Below are 22878 nucleotides of genomic sequence, written 5' to 3' on the forward strand. Positions count from 1 at the left end.
CAAAAAGAAAGGTTAGGAAAAACCCCTGACAAAAGATGCTCAAAAAATCAATCCATGAGACTAAATATATCAATGTGCCAAAAGATGTAAAGTTTATCTACATAACATTTAAACTGGAAAATACATTAACCTGGTAAGTGAAGAGTTGTCTCCCGACTGGAAAGTGGGAGATGTCACCACACTGGAGAGAGAAGGAGATATCGCTGACCGGAGAGAGAGAAGATTTATCGTCAACTGGGGAGAGAAAGAAAACGTTGCCGGTGCCGACTGAGCTGCCGGCACTCGTCAAGTGAAGTGGGAGAGAGACGGAGAGAGAAGCTCGAGTAAAATGAGAAAATGAATTAGGGATAAGGAATTAGGTTTAATATAGCTAAACGGGTTCGGGTAACGGGTATCCGATCACCTAATCCCGAACCCTACCCGAATTCGAGATGGGTAAAATTTTTCAAACCCAAATCCGTCTAAATCCGTTTTGTAAATATCCAAATCCGTTCTAATAGGGTTTGGGCGGATCGGTACCCGTGAAAATCCGTCCGCCTGCCATCCCTAACTATATTGTCTTAATTACAAGGACTTGCATATGATTCTGGGTATAATAAGCTAAGCAAAAAATACCAATATTTTTTAAATTAAAAATTTTATGATAATTTAATTTAATTTTTTATTAATTTTAATATGTAGAATTATTTAAAATTATATAATTTTAATATTTTAAATTATAAAAAAATATGTTATTAAATAATTCTTAACAAAGTATACAGACTTAATTAATAAAATAAATGAATTTAATTGGAGTTATTGATATATCTAATTTGCATCACTAATATAATTATTTTTTATACAAAAAATTGATTTGATATTCTTAAAGAGAAATAAATTAATAAATTTTGAAAGAAAATTTATATTTATCATAAAAATTTAGAATATTGATCTTCTAACAGTAGAAGTTGTGAAATAGGCTTATCAACCCAACCCAACAAAAAGTCCTTGTTTCATACTAAAAATAGAAAAAGAAAAAGAATGACTTATCTTTTATTACCTTTTATATATATATATATAAAAGAAATAGTCTAATAGATTTGGATTATATGATGCTCTCAATATCACATAGTTTTTGTCTTATCTTTTTATTTTTAGTTATATTAAAATGTTATATATTTTCTTTAAATTATTATAACTTTAGCTTAGAGCATATTGCTTAAATCATCCAATCTGTGCTAAATGTAACTTTTTCTCAGAGCAAAATGCTTAATATTTACAACCCTTTTAATTTTATTTTTAATTTTAAAATATTTATTATTATTATTATTTTTTAATATTCTGAAATCCAGAAAAATGAGATTTGCAATGATCGGATAAGCTTGATGTATGAGAATGATATATTTCTCTTTTCATTTCTTTCTTCTTACTTGCTAATTACGCTTAACGGCAGTAATACTCATTTCTGTCACGACCGTAGGTATAATAATATCAATTTTTCTACTTATGTTAGGTGGTTATTACTTTTCAGTACGCATGCAAAAAGAATTGTGAAAGAATTGGGCCGGTTTGCTTCTCATCACATCTCATCATTGGGCTGATTTTTTCTTTTTCGGGCTTAGAACTCATATATGACCCGACCTGCCATGCATTCTGGAGTTCAAGCCAAAACTATCGGACAAACAAGCCGTTTCGAGTTCTAGACCTAATCTATTTTTATAGGCTCTGACTCGGACCAAAGGAGATTTGAGGCAGCGATTATTCTGTTTTAAATGAAAACTCAAATCACCCCTTTGCTAATAATGATTTTATTATTTTAATAAAATTTAACTATTGTCATGTTAGAAATAGGTATACTTAGGAAGGTAAAAAAGGTTTACTTTTTAACTACAATATTATTTTTAAATTAAAAAAATTGCTATTAAATTCTTATAATATAAAAAAAATGTATTAATTAATTGAGAATTTTAAAAATTTTATTAAAATATTTTTAGTGTTTTAAAAATTATATTAATTAATTATTTTGATAGTTTTAAAGGGTAAATATTATGAAAAGGTATATCATATTGACAGATTAATTAGTAAATGTTTTAAAAATTTTAAAAATTAATTAATAATTTTTATAAAATTATAGAAATTAAATAATAAAATATTTAATGATAAAATAAATAGAAAAATTAATTAATAATTTTTTAAAATATTAAAAAATTAATTAATATTTTTTGTTTACGTGAAAAAGTAAACAAAGACGAATAGAGTATAAAGTAATTTATTAATTTTTCTTTAATATCATTAGTCAATTCCACTTAAATAATAATAATAATAATAAATTCAATTCCAAATTTTTATTTAAGGAACAAATAAGTCCGGACTTGATTTTTTATTTAAAAAAATATTATTTTTTAATTTAAAATTAGTATTTTAATTAATATTTATTAAAAAATACTTAAAATAGTAAATAATTTTAAAAATTATAAAAATAATATTTTAATATCAACAATAATATTTTATGATTAAAAAATATTATTATTTTATATATAAACTTATTTTATTTTTAAGTAAAAATATAGAGGTTTAATTAATAAAAAAATAATAAATCGGACTTTTATATATCCATTGAATAAAAGTATAAGAATTAAATTAGATTTATATTCAATTTTTTTTTCAATTTTAACTAATAAATTAATGATAAAAATAGATAAAACTAGTCAGTATTTTGATTTAGCGAATGCATTTCTCCTCTTTGTATTAAAAAATTAATTTTTTTAATGTTTTGGCAGTTTAATTTTTTTTTTAATTTCAAAATCAAAATATTAATAAAAATAGATATTATTTTACTAAATCAAATCAAATAAAATAATATTTCAATTAAATTTCTCCCCTTTCTCTTTATACAGACACGTGGTTATGTTACAAATACTTATCACTTTAAAAGTTATTGTAATATTTATTTATTCATATTTTATATTTAAATATTTGAAATTTTCATTTCTTAGGTTTTAATTTGGAAATAAAAGATGAAAAATATGCATGTATACGTGTAAAAAAAAGTAAAAATTAAATATAATAATATGAGATATATTATTTGATTATTTTTTATCAATATGAAGTTTATTGAAATTGATAAAAATATGAACCTCATTAAACAAATTAATAAAATTAAAATATTAATTGAAATTAATAAAAAATTATTATTGAACGGTAAATAAAAAAATATTATTTAATTTTAATTAAATTCATGCATAATTTTATTTTAGAATTAGAAATCAGAGATGGGGAGAATAAAATCTAAGAACTCTCAAATTTATTCACATGCATTTGCTATTCGACTAAGTATATGTGTGCATAATTTTATTTTATTTAAAAATTAAAATTAATAATTAAATTAAATTATTATAGAATTTTAATAATTTACAATATTTTAATAATTTAACATATTATTAATGACTTAAATAAATAAAATAGCTAAATAATCGGTTTGAAAAAATAATAATAATTAATAAATTTTAAAAAATAAATAATTCTAGCAACTAATTTTGCTAAATTATGAAATTATATAATAATTTTTCATTGATGATTTTTTCATTTAACAATTTAAACATAACTAATAGGTGCTGATAATTAAAAAAATCGTACACGATTTATAAAAAGTCAATAACGATTAAATATCTATTTTTATAATTTTTTACAGAAAAAAGTACTTATTGGTATTAATTTAAAAAGACTCATTTATGTTAAGAGGTGAATAAATAATTATTATTTAATTGTAATACATAGTTTTATTTTATTTAAAAATAAAAATTTTATAAATTAAACAGTTGTATCGTTGTTCAAGAACTAAATAAATTTTTATTTAATATAATATTTTTTTTAATTTAAAATATCAAAAATCTAATATTTTAATAAATATAAAAATTTTAAATAATACATATAAATAGTTTATTTCAAGACTTGCTATAATGAAAATAAAAAATAATATTTTATTATTAAAAATATTATATTAAATCAACAGTTATATACTTTTTTTTAAAAAATAATTGATAAAAGAAATTAAATTGAATTTATTTAATATTAAATAAAAAATAACAAAATTTAATTGAATTTATATCATTTTAAAATCAAGGACCATTTTTCATTATTAGTGTCAAAACTCATGAGAAATATTGTAAATTTCCCTTAATTGTACGATAATTTGACGATAAAACACCGAGAAATTCACCTACTGAAAGCTCAAATCTCCTGGCGGCCCACTTCCCATTTGCACTTGGCAATCTCTCTCTTCCCATTTTAAAAAATTTTTCATTTGTATATCTATTATTCTCTTACTCTCTCCAAACCCCAGAATAATTCACAATAAAAGGAAAAAAAAAAAAAAGAAGAAGAAAGAAGAAGGGGCAGATTCGATCTCTTGACCTTCCACAGTCAGTGCAGATTTGTTGGATACAAGGCGGAGTTAGAGATTCAGCCACAAATCTTCTCTCTGTCGCAAGTACAATTACTGATTACACTTGCATCTAGCTGAATCCGGAGTCCATTTTCTTGCTTTTCAGTTTAGCTAAGCAGGTCCCTTTCACTTCTGCTTGTATTGTAATCAAACCCTAGAAATCTTCAATTTCTTACTTACTTTATATGTGAATTTGTGTTTTCTGGGAATTTTCACTGCTCAATCTTGTTAATCTGTGTGGATTTTTTAGTTGAGCTTACTTGTTATTTCTTTTTTAGATGCTATGGTTTAATTGGAGAATACTGACGTTGATTTCTATGATTTAATTGTTTTCGGATTTTTTTGTTGAATTTGCTTTGATTTATAACTGAATGAGGGAATTGTGACTCTGAATTGGATCGTGAAGCTGCTTCCTTGTTTTCTTTACTTCTAGCTATAAAAATCGAAATTGGGAAAAGAATTTGGAAATGAGGGCTGTGCTTATGTAAGCCGCTTTTTGTGGGATTAGTTACTGTCAATTTGGTATTGAGTTAACTAGAAGCGTCATTTGTAGCTGTAAAAATCTAAGCTTTTGTTATCCATTCTCGGGTATAATTTTGCCAGGTATTTATGCCAACAATTTTGCTAATTCAAGATACTCATGCATTTTTTTCTTTTGAGGATTGCAACTGTTGTAGATAAATGTGCTTTCTTTTTTATGAAGGGAATTGTGTTAAATGCAGTCTGGTAAGTGTGGATAATCCAATTTGAGGGTATCTGCATATAAGTGCATCTATAAACGAAGAAAAGCTTCATTTGTTTAAGCAGTGAGTCAAGTATGTGAGAATGCTTTCTCTGCTATTTTTTAATATGCTGAAAAAACAGAAATATCTTGTTGGAAAACTTTCCGTTGGTCTATTCACATTTTTTATTTAACTGCAATTCAGTAGGGGTTTAATAGCATTTCTTTTGGTTTCTGCTTTCCTTACATACTATCTTGAGCTCTTCTATTCTTTCTAGTTGCTTTTCATATTTTCCATGCTGAAGTGATACTTTAATCTCTTCTCCTTTCTAAAAAAGTGAGAGACATGCTAATAGGGTATCATATGTCCATTAAAAAATGAAACTGATTTTTTTTCCCCTTCTTTTTCCCCCCTGGTCAGGTTTATGGCATGCTTTTGGGACCACCCTTTGGTTTTGTATTAGTTCTGGATAGCTGTTCTTCTACTTGACATGCACCTGGATCAAAAGACGCTTTGCTTGGCTTTAGGAGCATATTAGAAGTTGGCATACTACTACTGATTGTACAAGCTTCTTCCTTTTATCAGCTTAAGTATTTTCTAATAGTTTATAACAGATTCTGGTAGTTCATCCCAGGATCATTGACGTCAGATACCCTTATTTGTTCATTCTTAAGAATATAAAATAGATACATGCTAAGATAGTCTTATTCTAGTCTAACTTTGGGAGTTACAAAGATATTTTAGGTTTATTGAGTTTAATGGTTCTACGCGCAAGAAAAACATTTGGTAATATCATCTTGATGAGGCCACTGGATTCATACAACATTTAATGCTGAAGGGGGAGATGCTACTAAATTGGAAGAAACCCCACATTGACTTAGTTTTTACCTTCATCATATACGGTTCATTTATGTCTGGTACATCTGAGAGTATAGGGAGGCTTTAATGGTGTTTTACAAGAGGAAACCATGGAGCACATTTCAGAGAAAAGATATCCTGTAAGTGCAAAAGATTACAAGTTATATGAAGAAGTTGGTGAAGGTGTCAGTGCCATTGTAAATAGGGCCCTCTGCATTCCGCTTAATGAGATAGTTGCAATTAAGGTTCTTGATTTGGAGAGGTGCAACAATGACCTGGTAAGTGAATTGCATTTTCATTAGAAGCTTCAGATACTCATGTTTATTTCTTGGTTGATTATATACTGGAAACATGTCCGACTGTCTGTCATAGAAAAATCTAGGTCATCTAGATCCTTTTTTTTGTACTTAACCCATCTCATCCTTGGTCCACTTTCTTCTTTCTTTTCCCCGCTGCAACTTTGATACATTGAACTTATTACTGTTGTGATTGATGACATATTATTAAGTTATTAACATGTACAAACCATCTGAATTGCCATTTTTGAACTCATCTTAAATGTTTCCCTTTCACCTTCTCTCAAATGTACTCAGTTTTTACCTGGTTCTTGTATTTCGACACATCTATTTAACATTCTCATCTCTGCCACAGTAATTTTGTGGACATATTGTTTCCTCACTGCCCAATACTTGAGGCTGTTAATCACTGTCAGTGAAAATACAGCCTTATATAACTTTTTCTTTTAACTTGGCTAAAGTTTTTACTATCAATAGGACTTTCCTGGAGTTATCTCTTCAACATTGTTTTTTTTTTTTATCTTTTTTAATTTTTATTTGTTATGAATCCTAAAAATTGAAATGTCTGCATTATTGGACTTCTAAACTGTCAAAACTCCAAAATAACTCCGCTTAGCTCCTTCTTCATTCAGTTGCTAAAATAACACACGCACACACATAGTTGTTTGTGTGTGTTATTTATTATTTTGTCTGAATCAATCTATGATTGGATGTGTGGCATGTATCTTTGGTGCTTGTTTGGGGCTATGATTTTCTGAATCTCATCATGGATTCATGTGAAGTTTTATTTGATTTTATACTTTTCATGTACTGATTCAGGATGGCATTCGACGAGAGGTACAGACAATGAGCTTGATTAATCATCCAAATCTATTACGAGCACATTGTTCTTTCACTATTGGCCACAACCTTTGGATTGTAATGCCGTACATGGCTGGAGGATCTTGCCTTCATATAATGGAATCTGCATATCCTGAGGGTTTTGAAGAGCTTGTTATTGCTACATTACTGCGTGAGACTCTCAAAGCTCTTGTTTATCTTCATGCTCATGGTCAAATCCATAGAGATGTGAAGGTAACCTATTTTGCTTCTCTCATAAATCCTATTGCTGTTAAAGGGTTATATATATGTATATAATGAAAAATCATCCAAAATAGCTAGATGTACCGTTGGGATCTTACAATTTGCCTTTTATTTAAACTATGCATGCTTGATAGATCATGTTTGAAAGAAATTAATTTTTGTTAGAAGGAGAGTACAAAAACGTTTCTTTGTATTTCCTCTATCATTGCATTTCGCCGCCCTGGATGGTCCATTGCTTCTCTAATAGTTCAAAAACTTGGAGCTCATGAGTTTGAGTGAACAAAATGTCGCATAGATGTTATTAACTTGCTTAGGGAAGGATGCTCTAGTTTGTTTCCTCAATCACATGATTGATGCTCTAAAGAAGATGATGTAAAAGGACTAGGTGCTAATTTTTGAAATTTTGTTTGACTCGAATGACTTAGGCAGCTGTGTAGAAGGATAGCGGATGCAACAAAAGCGAAATAGGAAAAGTGATACAAACCTTGTGAGTTATGACTCACGTCATGTTCCATCGTCTTCCCTATACCACAGTTATGCACAATAATAGAGTCAACCATAAAAGTCAAAACAATAAAGAATTTTGGTTAATTTGCTAGCGGGAATCAAATTACAGGTGCATTCTAAGATGGATAAGACTGAGTTTAAAGATATAGTAGGAAGAGTTTGAACATTCCTATTCTTTTGACCATAGCTTGTGAGCCATTAGTAATTTCTAGAGGAATGAGAAGTGAAGTGAAGTTGAAGAAAAGGTTCATATTACCAAAGATATTATAAGCATCAGAACCAAGTATCCATGGGTTAATGCATGAAGACTTCGTCGAATAAAAAAAAATTACTGGAGTAAGAACTGCCAGATGAGGATGAATGCTGTTTAGCAGCTTGATACTGCAGGTACTCATTATAGTCATTGCCAGATAAGGTAATGGAATTGGACTTTTGATCTTTTGTATCAGGTAGTAGTAGGAGGCCAGCCTCATATATTTGAGCTATGTGAATTACAGGTGGGCTATTTTTAGTAGACAACAGGTTGTGTGGTTGTTGACCATGTAGTGCCAATTAACTGTCTGGAGTATGGCCACCTTTGTAATAGTAAGTGTAATGCAACTTGGAGCCATTTCCTTTTCCATCTCGAGAATTATGGTATCCTTGCTGATGTCCAATATGCATGGCTAACCTAGAAGTATCAATATCATTAGTATTAGTTGCATTAAAGAAATGTGCAACAGTTGGATAGAGACATCATCAAAGGAAGGAATAGCCGGGTTGGTTAAGATATAGTTTCTCATAGAGGATAAGTCATGTCTAATTCCTATTAATACCAAAACCATAAAAGGTTTATCCCATTTATTCTTCTCGTGCAATGATATTATCAAACAAGGGCATAAGGGAATTAAACTCATCTGTGAATGCCTCAAACTATCCCAAATAACTAGCCCTATCTTGATGATTTTGTTATAGATTTATAATGTCCGATACAACCTCATAGATATACTAGATATCATATTAGTAATGATGGGAGAACTAGATTGGAGGAGAAAATTTGAGCTTAGAGGCACCTATGATTGGAGATTCAACCTTTTTAGAGATACTGAATATGTTCTATTGCAGCCTTGGAAATTCCCAGGACATAGAATTTCACCAGTTTCGAGAGCCAATACATTAGAGAGAGGAAACCAAGTGTATTGGGTCCATACCTAGCAATGAAACCATAGATTTGGCTACCATGTTAAACCAGGAGATGGAATCAGAGGAGCGCCAAATGGATTGGATCATTGGAGGAGGGTGAGGCGTTTGGTGCAGGCTCTAGTGATGGAGGAGGTCAGAGCTCTTCTCATGCGCTGGCATGTGAATCTAGGGTAGGATCACTGTGGTAGCACGTAATGACCTAGGAGAGGACTTTGATGACAGGGTTCCGGACCGGGATTTATCGGAGACTGAGGAAGGTCCTTGAGTACCTGCCTTCTAGAAATTTCCCAACTAGAACGGCAGCCTAAGAAAACAAGCCTTTCTAAGGCTCTGTTACTATGAAGCTGTAGAAGGAAAGAGAGGAATTTGAGAGTAGAACAACCTGATTATTCCCTTAAGCTAATTGGGGATTTATAGAGTTAGTTAAGATAACAGAAAAAGGAAGAATACAAATCTTAGACTGATTTGCAGGCCCTAATTAGCACATATTTATGGCAACTAAAAAGGCAATATTCTCTTCAATATCATAACACTTCTTTCTCTCTTTTGCGTGTATGTATGTGTGTGTGATAGCTTTTTGCATATCTTCTGGAGAATACTACTGCACACAGTATTTTTATCTGCTTTCTGGATGCCCTTTTGCAGGCTGGCAACATCTTAATCAATTCTGATGGTTCTGTTAAGTTGGCAGACTTTGGAGTATCAGCATGCATGTTTGATACAGGAGATAGGCAGCGATCCAGAAATACCTTTGTTGGAACTCCATGCTGGTAACTAACCTATGTTCCCCTTTTACTTCCTGTTAATGCTTTACTGAGTGAAATCAAATCTCAGCATGGATGACCAGAAACAAATGAAATTGCAATCTGATCAGAAGCATTTTCTTTCTTCCTTTTGTGCTTTTTTCTTAGGATGGCTCCTGAAGTTATGCAGCAATTACATGGATATGATTTTAAGTTAGTATGCCTTGGATCCTTTCTTTTTTTCTAAATTATTTTATATCCTTGTTCTTATTTTCTCTAAATTTGCAAATCATGGATTGAAGACACTTTTGAACTTCTGTTTCTGTGAACAGAGCAGACATCTGGTCATTTGGAATAACTGCACTTGAACTTGCTCATGGCCATGCTCCTTTCTCCAAGTATCCACCAATGAAAGTAAACTTAATTTTTGATATTTAAAACATTGCATCAGAAGCATTTTGATGGTGTATATTTACCTGTTTATAATTTGATCTCCTTCCTTTATCCTGACTCTAGGTTTTGCTGATGACATTACAAAATGCACCTCCAGGACTTGACTATGAAAGAGACAAGAGGTTTTCTAAGGTTTGTTTCTTTTATTCAGTTGGAACATTTGATTGTTGTGCTTCTGAAGTGCCCCTCAAAAGTGTTGCACATTTTCAGTCATTTAAAGAGATGGTAGCCACTTGCTTAGTGAAGGATCCAAAGAAACGTCCCACCTCAGAAAAGCTTTTGAAACACCAGTTCTTTAAACATGCACGGTCAAATGAATATCTTGCTCGTGCCATTCTTGATGGACTTCCTCCTTTAGGAGAGCGTTTTAGGTTGTTAAAGGTATCTTGCTCATCTGAAACCACATCCCTTCAGTTTGCAAATTCTGCCATTGAATTAGGCATAACTTCTTTATGATTTGTCACCCTTCTCTGCTTTTCTTTAGGCAAAAAAGGCTGATCTTCTTCTTCAGAACAAGGCTCTGTATGAAGATAAGGAGCAATTATCACAGGTGAAATATGTAGATAGTTTAAATTTTTCTATGTTTCATCATTCTGGTTATTTGGGTTTAGATCTTCTGCTCTTCGGGCTGAAAGGGTTGAGTGAGTTATATCATAACTTTTTTTTTGCCTTCAATTGTTGACATGCTTAGAATCTCTAGGCTGTTGCTTGGATTGTTAATGTTGTGTGTATTTTTGTGTTTTTGTGTGTGTGTGTGAGAGAGAGAGAGAGAGATAGATAGATTTTAATGAGCCAAACTATTTCGTGAGCTATTTGAGACTCGGCTCGATAAAAACTCAATTAGACTTGACTTATTTTCTAAATGACCAGAGTTGAGCTCAATTTTTATTGAATGAGTGAGTTTGAGCTTAACAGTATTCGGCTCGTTAAGACTTGTGAGTTTGGCTAGTTTGTAAGTTTATGGGCAGATTGCGAGTTGGATTACTGAACAAACTTGCAAGTAGGCTTGTTAGTCAAGCTCGTAAATAGGTTCAATAATAAGCTTGTTTATAAGCTCGTTAAATAGGCTTATGAGTTAGATTATTTTTTATTTGTCCAAATATTTATATTGTTTTGTATTTTATAAATGTGGTGTTATATTTATTTTAAATATGATTTCTCTAAAGATAATGCTATTTAAAATTATAATATAATCATTAGAAAATATAATTATTTATAATTTAGTTTTAAATTTATAATACACAATCAAGATAATGCTATGACTATACAAGGAATGAGTTCAATATATTGGATAATAAATATGCTCTTAATATAAAATAATAAATACTAGATAGTGAATATTGAGTAATGTTATAAATACTCTGAAAAAAAAAGTTATAAATACTCTCTCAATCATGATTTAAGTAATATTATCTTAAATACTCTCTCAATTTTTAATACATATTTATATTATTTTTCTCTCTCTCTCAATTTTGAAACTTTTAAAAGATTAAATAATATTAAACTATGTTACTATATATATTCTTAATATGTATATTTCTCTCCCACTAATGTCTTTTTAAATACACACTCTTTTTATACCTTTAAAAATATATCTCTTAAATCTCTGTCTCTCAGTGTCTCTTACTCGGCTATTGTTATTGTCACTACTTTTACATGTTTATACATGTGTTCTTATAATTATTCTCATACTTATTACTGCCTAATTAATTTCATAAAAAATGTTCTTGTACTTTAAATATACATCAATACAATAAAATCGATGAAGTTTATATATATTGCACGCATGTGTATATAATTAAGTTCATTATACTTGTATTAATATATTTATTCCATATAATATTTTGTATTTATATTATATATACTAATCTTCAGTAGTATATATAATAATTTAATATAAATAATATATTTGAATTAAAAGTACATGATAATATATTAATAATTTAATAATTAATAATTGAACTTGTTTTAAAATTTAGTTGATTTGTGTTATTTGATGGAATTATTTATTTTTATTTGCTTTATGTTGTTGTAAATTGGTATTTTTTTTAATCTTCTTGTAATATAATGTAAATTCTTTTTATTTTGTTGTTATTTGTATTACTAATAATTAATGAGTAATGACTCATGGGAATGAAAATGTATTGCAAAAGAGGTTTGATTTAATTTCTAAATCGAGCTTGGCCTTGAGCTCGAGCTGTGTTATTGAGATGGAGCTCAAGCTTGATCTTCGTGTTATTGAGATGGAGCTCAAGCTTGATCTTTGTGTTATCGAGATTGAGCTCAAGTTCGAGCCGTTAACGAGCGGAGCTCAAATTGAGCTCGAACTCAATAAGATTCATCAAGCTCAAGCCTGCATAAAATTTCATGAGTCAAGTCTGAATTTTCTAAAGCTTGGCCTAGCTCCATTCAATTACACCCCTGGAGAGAGACCCCACTTATGTTGGTTGAAATTTAGATAGGTGCCCTCTCACACACAGCTGATGCTTGAGTTTCCAAATTATATCACACTAGTTAAGTTAACTACCTCCCATCATCATAGTAGTTTTCAATATTAATTGTCACTTTATTGGGTTGGGTGTAGCTTGGGACTTTTGTGGTTTCAATTAATGATAAACCCTAAGAAAGCTTTCTCTTAGGGTTAAAATTGATCAAAGCTGTGCAAACTAATTTTTGATATGAATGAAACTCCTGCATTACAACTGGAGAGAAATGAAATTCCCGTAATTAAAAAAGGTTGAAGGCTTGAAGCCTATAGATTGGTAATATTTTGGTTGAAGTAATGAAATTTCAAATCTTTGTATCTGGTATTGTCATTTACCCGCATGCCTGCCATGATGAAATTGAAATTTTTATTTGATTTGGTGTGAATGGCTCCATACAAAAACGGGATTATCCAAATTTGACTGAAGAACAATAAATTTGGACTACTTTACTTTCAACTTTTGGTGGTTTGCAACTTCTTGACTATCTTAATGAAGTGATACTTCTACATTATTTTCCTAGCTAATTTAATTATGTGCTCAGACTAAATTTGACTTATTTGCATGTGTTTGTGAGCAAGGATTGGTATATTTTACAGAGGTATTTACATAACCAAATTGGTTTATTATTTCTGATCTTTCTGGCCAAAATTTGATGGGATTGTTTTATCTAACTCTGGTCATTTTCAGCAAGAGTACATAAGAGGAATCAGTGCTTGGAACTTCAACCTTGAGGATTTGAAAAGTCAGGCTGCTCTTGTGAGTAGTTTCTTTTTCTGAACTTATGCATATATCATCATACAAAAGTTTCATTACATTTGTGGACAAGACTTTCCATTAACTTTTCTACCTTGTCTGGCACTGTGCTACCTGCAGATTCAGGATTTTGATGGCATACCAAATGCAGAAGATCCTGATGTGAGCATGAAGCAAAAGGACAGGAACAATAATGTTGAGCCTACAGCTGAGAGGCTGTCCCATGAAAGGGCTAACCATTCAACTACTGCTCCTTGTCATCAGGTAATTGTAGTTTTTTTTTTCCCCTTATTTTCAGGTGTTTCCTGAGAATTATTGACTCCAGGTTCTGCCATATGTTTCACATTCATTTTTCATTGTTTCAGGATGATTTTAGTGATCTTCATGATTTGGAGAGTTCACTTCCTTCATTTCCTATTAAACCACTTCAAGCGCTTAAGTAAGACTCTTTTATCTTTTTCTTATGTCTTCATTTATCCTGGCATTGTATTTCTGCTTCTGATTGCTCAGACTTCCTTTTGTGTATCTGGCTTTGAGGGTAGTGGCAAGTTTTTTACGTTAGTGAGATTGAGAATTGCATTCCATTAAATGGAAAGTTTTACGATGTTGCTCCTATATAATGCATTATATAATATTAAATCAATTGTCGTATTTGCAATTTTGCATTTCTACAATGATTTTGACATATCAACTCAGCTTTAACCATCTATTTTATTTTGTTGGTCTTAGTTTTTCATTATAATGCAATCATCTATTACAATGCAGGGGTTGTTTTGATGTTGGAGATGATGATGTGGATGGAACTAGTCCAGATTGGAAAGGTACTGCCCAATCAGATTATGCAGCAAATGTTGTAAACCAAGAAAGTGAAGCAAATAACACTGATAACCTTGGTAGAAGCAGTTCTTTACCACGTAACGTCGTTGCGGAGCATAAAAAATTTTTGAGTGGACCGTTAATGCCAGATAATGCTTTTTCTCCCAAAAAGATTGTTGGAGATGAGAACAGGCGAGTTTCATTTTCTCACTGAAGTTGATTGTAGCTATATGTTTTGCTTTAATGTATAATTGGCACATTTTTTTATGTTCCCTGTCATGGAATAAGAGAGAATGTTTATTTATTACTTTCCTTAAAAGAGTTGCATTTTTTCTCTTAAGATCTTCAATTTTAGAGTTTTGCAAAATGAGGGAAAAATAGAAGTTCTAAGTATATCTTCCCCTTATCACCTCCCTCCAAATAACTTTTAGGACTTAAGACACTGGTATTTATGTGGATTCCACATGCCAGAGTGGCTTGAAGCTTCTATTTGGCATCTAAATATCTAATGCATGGAGTATAAATGTAAGCTAAGATTATAAGCACTTCTAAATTGCATCAATTTATAAACCCATCAACAATCACTTGATGTGATATGGTATTTGTTAGATTGTGAACATAATTTATATATAATTAAAGGATAATTAAAGGATAATTAAAGGAGATTATATAATCATAGACTAATTGATACTAATTGATTGATAGAGGATTCTTAGGAGTTGTCTTAATAAGACCTTCTAATTGTATATAAATACACTTGCTTCAGTAGAGAATATACACAAATATTACTCAATCGTTCCTTGTCTTGTTACATGGTATCAGAGCCTTTAAGCTAACTGCAGTTGCCGCGATTAGAAATAGTAAACTTGATCCAAGCAGTTGTTATGTTCGGGTTGTTAGTTTTCATGTGACTAAATTTAATCTTAAAGCTTTGAAGTGTGTTTTTATGGGATATTCTCGCCTTCAGAAGGAGTATCGTTGTTACTCTCCAGAGCTCAACACAGTCTCAGTAGATATAACCTTTTTCAAGCAAATTCCTTTTTATCATGTTGCACAAATCTCTACTAGTCAGAGAAAGGACCATAAGTGGCTCATCTATAGAATTACAACTGATGGTGAGAACACTTCAAATGTGCCTTCTGTTGCACAATCCAATAATGGCATTCCTCCTAATATTTAGCCTTCTGTTAAACCGCCAGTTATTCAAGTTTATTCTTGAAGACCAATACATGATGATACATTTCCTGCCCCCATAATCTTCTTCATTATTGGATCCACCATCGAGTGACATTGACCTCCCCATTAGTCTTCGTAAAGGTAATTGACAATGTAGGTCTACCTATTCTATTGCTAACTTTCTTTCTTATGATCACTTGTCTCCTTCTTCTACCTCTTTAATTGTCTCTATAGATTTCATTTTTTTATCTAAGACAGTTAAAAAGGCCCTGATCCATTCTGGATGGTGTGATACAATGTTTGAAAAGATTAAGGCTCCAGATGAAAATCATACTTGAAAACTAGTTGATTTACCCTCTAGCAAGAAGGTTGTGGGTTGCAAATGGATTTTTGCCATTAAAGTCAATCCATATGGTTTCATAGTGAAGCTTAAGGCATGTCTTGTTGCTAAAGGCTATGTACAAACTTATGGCATTGACTATCTGACACTTCTTCAATGGTTAAAATGACCTCATTTCGCTTGTTCATCTCCCTAGTTGTTTCTTAGCATTGGTCTTTACACCAGTTAGATATCAAGAATGCATTTATACATGGTAACCTCTAAGAGGAGGTATATATGGAGTAACTACCTAAATTTGTTGCTCAGGAGGAGCATGGGAAAGTTTGTTGTTTGAAGAAATCTTTGTATGGTTTGAATTAGAGTTCCCATGCATGGTTTGACAAGTTCAGTGAAGTTGTTCAAAAAAAAAAAAAGCAAGTGTGACCACTTAGTCTTTTATAGAAATTCAAATATTGGTATTATTTTCTTTGTTGTGTATGTTGATGACATTGTCATTATAGGGAAGGATAATGCAAGGATCTCTTCTTTCAAATCCTTCTTGCATTTGAGTTTTCATATCAAAGACTTGGGTCAGCTTAAGTATTTTTTGGGAGTCGAAGTCTTGAGGAGTAAAAGGAAAATTTTTCTGTCTCAAAGGAAGTATATCCGCGACTTATTTACAGAAACTCGAGACCTTTATGAGAGGTACAGAAGGATGGTTGGAAAGCTGAATTATCTTATGGTGATGACTTGGCTAGATATTGCTTTTGTAGTAAGCGTTGTAATCAGTTCATGTCTACCCCGGTGAAACATTGGGCCGCTCTGGAACAAATTCTATGTTATCTAAAGGTATCCCTGAACTTAGTGATCACAGGCGTACAGTTGAGTGTTTTTCAAATGATGATTAGGCGGGATCTAAAAAGTGACAGAAGATCGACTATAGACTATTGTGTGTTGGAGGAAACCTAGTGTTTTGGAAAAGTAAGAAGTAAAATGTGGTATTCGGATCTAGTGCCGAGTCAAAATATAGGGCAATGGCTCAATCCATTTGTGAGATTCCGTGGATAAGCGAAACTTTGGTGTGATAATCAGATTGCATTTTAATTGCTTCCAACCCAGTGTACCACGAACGGACTAAGCATATTGAAGTTGATTGCCATTTTATTCGAGAAAAGATTCTAAAAAATTTAATTTCCACAAGACAGAAGATCAACTCAGTATACCACGAATGGACTTAGCATATTGAAGTTGATTGTCATTTCATTAGTGGAAAGATTCAAAAAAATTTAATTTCCACCAGTTATGGGAAGACAGAAGAGCAGCTAGGTGATCTATTCACTAAAACTTTAAATGGGTCAATAAAATATCTTTCATACATGTTGGACATAATAAATATCTATGCTCAACTTGAGAGGAGTATTAGAGTGTGAAGATAATCTGTATATAATCTATATATAGTTAAAGAAGATTACATAATTATAGACTAATTGATATTAATTGATTGATAGAGTATTCTTAGGAGTTGTCTTAACAAAACTTTGTCATTGTAATTTGTATATAAACACACTTACTTCAATAGAGAATATACATAAAAATTGTCTAATTGTTCCTTGTCTTATTGTCCAATTGTTCCTTGTCTTCTTACAGTATTAATCTTGAAGTTGACTTTGACATGTGGTTGCTGTTTGACAGTGTCATTTGTGTGTGTGAAACAGTATGGTTATGGTAATTAATAATAGCTTGGATAACTTCAAATATTTTGTAGGGATTTTCTACAGCCAAAATATCAACCAGATAGAAACTATAGCGGTCCATTGTTATATCGACAGAAGAGGGATGCAAATAACCCTTCATCAGGTATGGCAGCTATATTTTCACATTTATTTTCTCTGTCCATGTAGTGATAAATGATATTACTTGTTTATATTCATTACCAAAAATATATATATATATATATATTTTTTATTACATCTGTTTACACAGCAGAGGATTTGGCAGAAGGAGCAGTTGTCCAACGTAAGGGACGCTTCAAGGTCACTTCAGCAGATCTCAGCCCAAAGGTAATTTGATTAACATGCTATTAATCTTAGGTTAACAAATCCCAGCCTTTAGTTAGTGAGTGGACTGTTGCTATTAGCCTGATATGAAGAGGGTTTACAGCTTCTCAAAATTGAGTTTATTGACCCTGTGACCCTGAGTCTGTTTATTAATTGATTGGTGAGAATTGGTGGGAGTTAATCTTTCTAAAAAAATGTGGACACAAGTAGGAATCCTCACACCTAATTTGCCCGAAACTAGAAGTGGAAAGTTAGTCAGATGTGTGGGTTCAGGTTATTTCGGGTTACAGTTTGAAATGGATTACGCATCAACTCAATGTACAGAAAAAATCGAGTCAGATGAGGTCCAATTTCCCGTTTTTATTTGGAATTTGAATCTTAGACTTGCACTCTATACTGAATTTAGTTATAGCAACAGGCCTCATAAGGATTATTGGTGCTTTAGCAGGTTTAATTTCTTTGTTTTTTTTTTTTATCTCTAATGAACTTGGGTTTTGATCTTCAAGTCTCCGTTTATGTATTCTAATAATACTTTCTCAACATTATGAAACTTAGAAATTTATCTTTTAGGCAATGGCTTTATAACCATTGCCATTATTTTTCTTATTTCAGGGTCCTACAAACTGTTATTTCAGTCCAGTTTGTGGAGGTTCAACTAGTCCGTCTACATCAAACCTTACAGCTGCCTCAGTTCTCCCATCACTGCATTGCATTTTGCAGCAAAACACCATGCAAAGGGTATGTTTCTTCTATTTGTTATTCATTGTAAATATTTTATGTTCAAAAATACTTATTTCTATGTTGGCAGGAAGAAATTCTTAAATTGATTAAGTATGTGGAGCAAAACTTTGGTAATACCTCTCATCTTTTAACCATTTGTACTATTGGCAGTTATTCCTAAATGCAATAATTTTTATATCGAAGTCATTCTAATGCAGGAAAGCAAATGGAGTCAGCTGAAGCAGCCACAAATGACCTTTTGCCGGTATATGTACTTTTTTCTTTCTTTAAAAAAAAATTGATATTATTTTTGGTTCAAAATTTTCTCATGCTGATTGTAGAATTTCTAGCATAACATATACATGCATAAAATCTGCTTTGTTATGAAATTGAGCAATAATAAGCTATTAGTTCTTTAGCAAAATGCATCAAATAGCCCTTAATTTTTTTTCTTTTGCTTTTGCTATCGTGCCATCAAAGTGAAGTCATATTTTATTGTCCTTAAACATTTTGATTTGGTGCTATTAAGAACTAGTTTAACGTAAACAAATATATATATATATATTTCCTGCAAACTGCAACTGCATAATTTCCCTTGAGGAAGTCTGGTACCTAATGTCATATAATAAAACCTCCCTATATTGAAGTTGCAAACATATGATATTTACAATTTATTTAACAAAATGCCTTAGTTTTTAAGTAATTTAGCAATGGACATTAAAATATTCAAAATCTTCTGAAATTTTAGTAATTACTCAATATTCTTAATGATGCAATTAAAATTAGTACTTGCTAGTACAAATTCAAACAATTTAAGGATCTGATAGAACATTTCTTTAGCTGGAGACTTTGATAGCAAAGTTCCCAAAGTTCGTGAGCTGTGTAATGGATTTTGCCTATTTATTCTTATTCTTCATCACTACTACTACCATCTATGTGTGGATGTAATAACCCCTATTTTTGTTTCTTGTTGGCAGCAGCTAATTTTTGTCATTTTACTATGTCATTTTTTATGGTAATATGGAAGTTTATTTAATAATTTATTGATTAGTGATTAAATAGTCCATGACTGTCATTCTGAGTTATGGTGCTGCTGCTTCTGTTATAGAAATTGTTGAATCCCACATATGGGCCATAGTCACTCCTCCCCTTGAGCTAGCTTTTGGGGTGAGTTAGACCTGGCCCAAATTTAATATGGTATAAGAGCCTCCCCATAAGATGTTGGGCGCCCTATAAATGTGCCACGCACCAGTAAAAATTCTGGGCGTGAAGGTGTGTATTAATCCCACATCGGTTATGGAAAGGGGTAATGTGCCCCTTGTGCCCCTTATATGGGCTATAGGCACTCCTCCCCCTTAAGCTAGCTTTTGGGATGAGTTAAGCCTGTCCCAAATTTAACATGGTATTAGAGCCTCCCTTCCAATAACGCACCAATAAAATTCTGGGCGTGAGGGGTGTGTTGAATCCCACCTATGGGCCATAGGCACTCCTCCCCTTGAGCTAGCTTTTGGGGTGAGTTAGGTCTAGCCCAAATTTAACAGAAATCATATCCAATTTTAAGAAAGTTTGCTGTTCTGATACAAATAATGTTTTTCTCTGTGCAACATTCAGATATCGCCTACTTCTGCTAGGGAGAGGGAGCTGCAGTCTCAGTTGATTAATCTCCAACAAAGGTATGATATTACAGCCAAAACTGTGTTAATGAAATTGTAGTTGCTATTTCCATGCAAATCTGAAGCTTTTGTGAAATGTCAGTATTGGAAGTCTTGTGGAAGAATTGCAGAGACAGAAGATGAAAAATGCTCAGGTATGCATTTATCTTGATTTCTCCCATTTCAATCATCAAAGTCTTCTACTTGTAGAAAATCCTTATCATAGTATTGTTGGCTCAGATAGAGAGGCGTGTAACAGGCCTGATGGACATGCCATCATGTCCTTCCTTCCCTCCAGAGTACCACTGTGGTGTTGGATAACATATAGGCACTCGTCCCCTTCCTCTGTAGAGCCTTTCATGAAAGATGTAGTTTTAGGATAATATATTGGCATTTTGGTTCCCTTCAAAATTTCTTACTGATGCTTTTATGAATTAATGGTTTTTGGAGACCTTTTTCGTCATGGATTTTTTTTCTTTTTGCCTCGTTGAAGAGTATGTCACGATAATCAACCATGCATGTTTTTTTTTTTAATTTGTTGATTTGTTGTGAAATGCTGTATCCAATTTGTACAAATACCCATTTATATCCCCTTCACCTTTTGTATTTTAGGAAGATATTCAGGATAATCTAACGTAGGGCAGTGGTTAAGGGCACTAGGCATTCTCATCAATAACTGATAAAATTGGGTCTCTTATCATCCTTGCTGTTTGCAGCTAGAAAGACAGTTGAATGCTTTGGTCTATAAGTGAAGAAATGAGGCTTATGAAGGAAATAATTCCTTTGGTGGGTTGATTGTTCATTAGCGACAAAAGATTTGAGACCATCTGCCAAGCACTTGACGAGGTATGAAGGCATCTTATGATTTTGTATTTCTGAGTGTATCATATGTGTGAACATGTCATGTGTTGAAGGCAGACACCAAATTTTGAAATGCCATTCGTCGAGTCTCGCGTCATGTGTGACATGTTGTAATTTATGAAAACATTGTAATTATAATAGAATCTCTCTCTCTCTCTCCCCCCTTGTTGTCACACGTTTGGGCTCTCATGCGCTCATAGCTTGCAGTGCCTTTATGTGTACTTGTGTAACTGTGTTCATGGGGAACCAATGCATGCCAATACCGCAAAACCCATTTGATTTCCCTTGCAATAAATTGAATTAACACGTCCCTGATGCTCAATATCATCTTTCAGGAGTGTTTAATTCAAAACCGAGTCCTATCAGAAATATATAGTTAATTTTTGGTACTCAAAACTGCAACATGGGGGAGCTTAAATTTGAACATTCCAAAATATCAATCTTGGTGATTTATAGATTGTGTTATAGTGAGTTTTAGATATAATATTTGGTGTGGTGGTCTGAATTGCTTAAATTATGCTCGTATGACCCGAGCAGTTGGCTGTGGCATCGCGCTGGAGGTGTGGTCTAGTGAACCACCAATGCGGTGTAATACGTCGCTCAACTATGGCTAGTGGACAATAGCATTTTCAGATTTGGTAGGAATTTGTCCGTGTTCAATTATGTTTGAATATCATAACTTGTTATTAATATATGTGTCCTATTTTATCTCGGTATTTTAATTCTGTTAATATTGAGCTCACTATGTCTATAAGAGCCGTTAAGGAAATAAAACATCACCATATTACCCTTGTTAAATTGGAAAAAAAAATTCAAAAATCTCACAAATTAAAATTGTCATTTTCGACTATGGAGCTGCGTATGGTCTTCTGTAAAGGCAGCGTACGCAAATGCATGTGTTTTACAGAGGCGATGAAGCAGTATACACTTATAGGCCAAGTATGTGTTAAACATTTTGTATTTCAGTATTTATTTGAGATGGATTTATTAAATATTTAAACTAAGCTATTAAACAACTTAATTTATAAAAATCATAATAATTAATTATATTATTGATGATTTGTCAAAAAAGCAAGTAGTTTTATTTATTGCTAATGTACTTTAAATTTTACTGATTACACATGATAATATGATTTCAATCATTGTGCAATTATTGTAATTTTTATAAATTTAGGTGTTTAAAAAATTAGTTTAGATATTTAATGAGTTAATCCTAATTGTGCATTTGGTACAATGTCTACCCCTTTCTTAACTTTTAACTTTATAAAAAAATATTATAAAATATATATATTTTTTTTCTTTTATTTCACAATTCATTTGCCAGCTATTTTTCTTTTCAGTAGGTGATATATATATGTAGCCGTCAACTAAAGGGGGCTTGTCCTTGTCAACCTATACTTACTATATAATTTTCCCATTAATTTATTTTTTTGCCATACATGCAATATTTAATATCTTATTAAGGGTAGTCTGTGCAAAATGAAATCTCAAAACCATACCATTCACCAAACAAACCTGGGCTCCTTATTAATTTGATCGCCTCTTGCTTCAGCTACTCCCTTTCGGTTCAGGAATTCGTCACAAACAACCATTTGCAAGTCAGAATCAATTAAAAACAAATTTTAGATTTATAAATAAATTGAAATTCATATAAAATTTATCACAATATTAATTAAAAATATATTTTTTATAGTTTCTGGAAAAAGAAGAGGAAGAGGGAGCGGCAGACGAGTGCAGAGAGAGAGAGAGAAGAGTAAGTCTGGGAGTGTAT

General features: G+C 31.8%; 1 protein-coding gene across 8 annotated transcripts; it reads left to right on the forward strand.

Annotated features, from left to right (window-relative positions):
* The first annotated feature begins 4249 nt into the window (after positions 1–4249).
* Positions 4250–21267, forward strand: LOC110600878 (serine/threonine-protein kinase BLUS1). Of its 8 annotated transcripts, none has more exons than XM_021737785.2 (21): positions 4250–4542; positions 5566–6281; positions 7119–7373; positions 9717–9841; positions 9983–10027; positions 10147–10228; positions 10331–10399; positions 10478–10648; positions 10752–10817; positions 13441–13509; positions 13627–13770; positions 13872–13945; positions 14272–14514; positions 17583–17674; positions 17801–17877; positions 18487–18612; positions 18683–18725; positions 18813–18859; positions 20206–20267; positions 20350–20401; positions 20487–20837. In XM_021737785.2, exons 2-21 carry the CDS (start codon positions 6114–6116, stop codon positions 20565–20567), a joined length of 2091 nt encoding a protein of 696 aa, XP_021593477.1. In that variant the 5' UTR covers positions 4250–4542; positions 5566–6113; the 3' UTR covers positions 20568–20837. The 8 variants fall into 8 exon arrangements, with proteins under 8 accessions (XP_021593477.1, XP_021593478.1, XP_021593479.1 ...); XM_021737786.2 differs by having other exon boundaries at positions 4251–4542; positions 17804–17877; XM_021737787.2 differs by having other exon boundaries at positions 4251–4542; positions 17816–17877.
* The last annotated feature ends 1611 nt before the right edge of the window (positions 21268–22878 follow it).

This window comes from Manihot esculenta, chromosome 15 (assembly GCF_001659605.2).
Source record: "Manihot esculenta cultivar AM560-2 chromosome 15, M.esculenta_v8, whole genome shotgun sequence".
NCBI lineage: Eukaryota > Viridiplantae > Streptophyta > Magnoliopsida > Malpighiales > Euphorbiaceae > Manihot > Manihot esculenta.

Excerpts from the sequence above, each read along its gene's own strand:
- LOC110600878 (XM_021737785.2), top strand. The coding sequence starts at position 6,114 with ATGGAGCACATTTCAGAGAAAAGATATCCTGTAAGTGCAAAAGATTAC. Across the intron at positions 10,400-10,477 it reads GAGACAAGAGGTTTTCTAAG|TCATTTAAAGAGATGGTAGC; the intron begins GTTTGTTTCTTT and ends GCACATTTTCAG. Across the intron at positions 17,878-18,486 it reads CAGCAGATCTCAGCCCAAAG|GGTCCTACAAACTGTTATTT; the intron begins GTAATTTGATTA and ends TTCTTATTTCAG.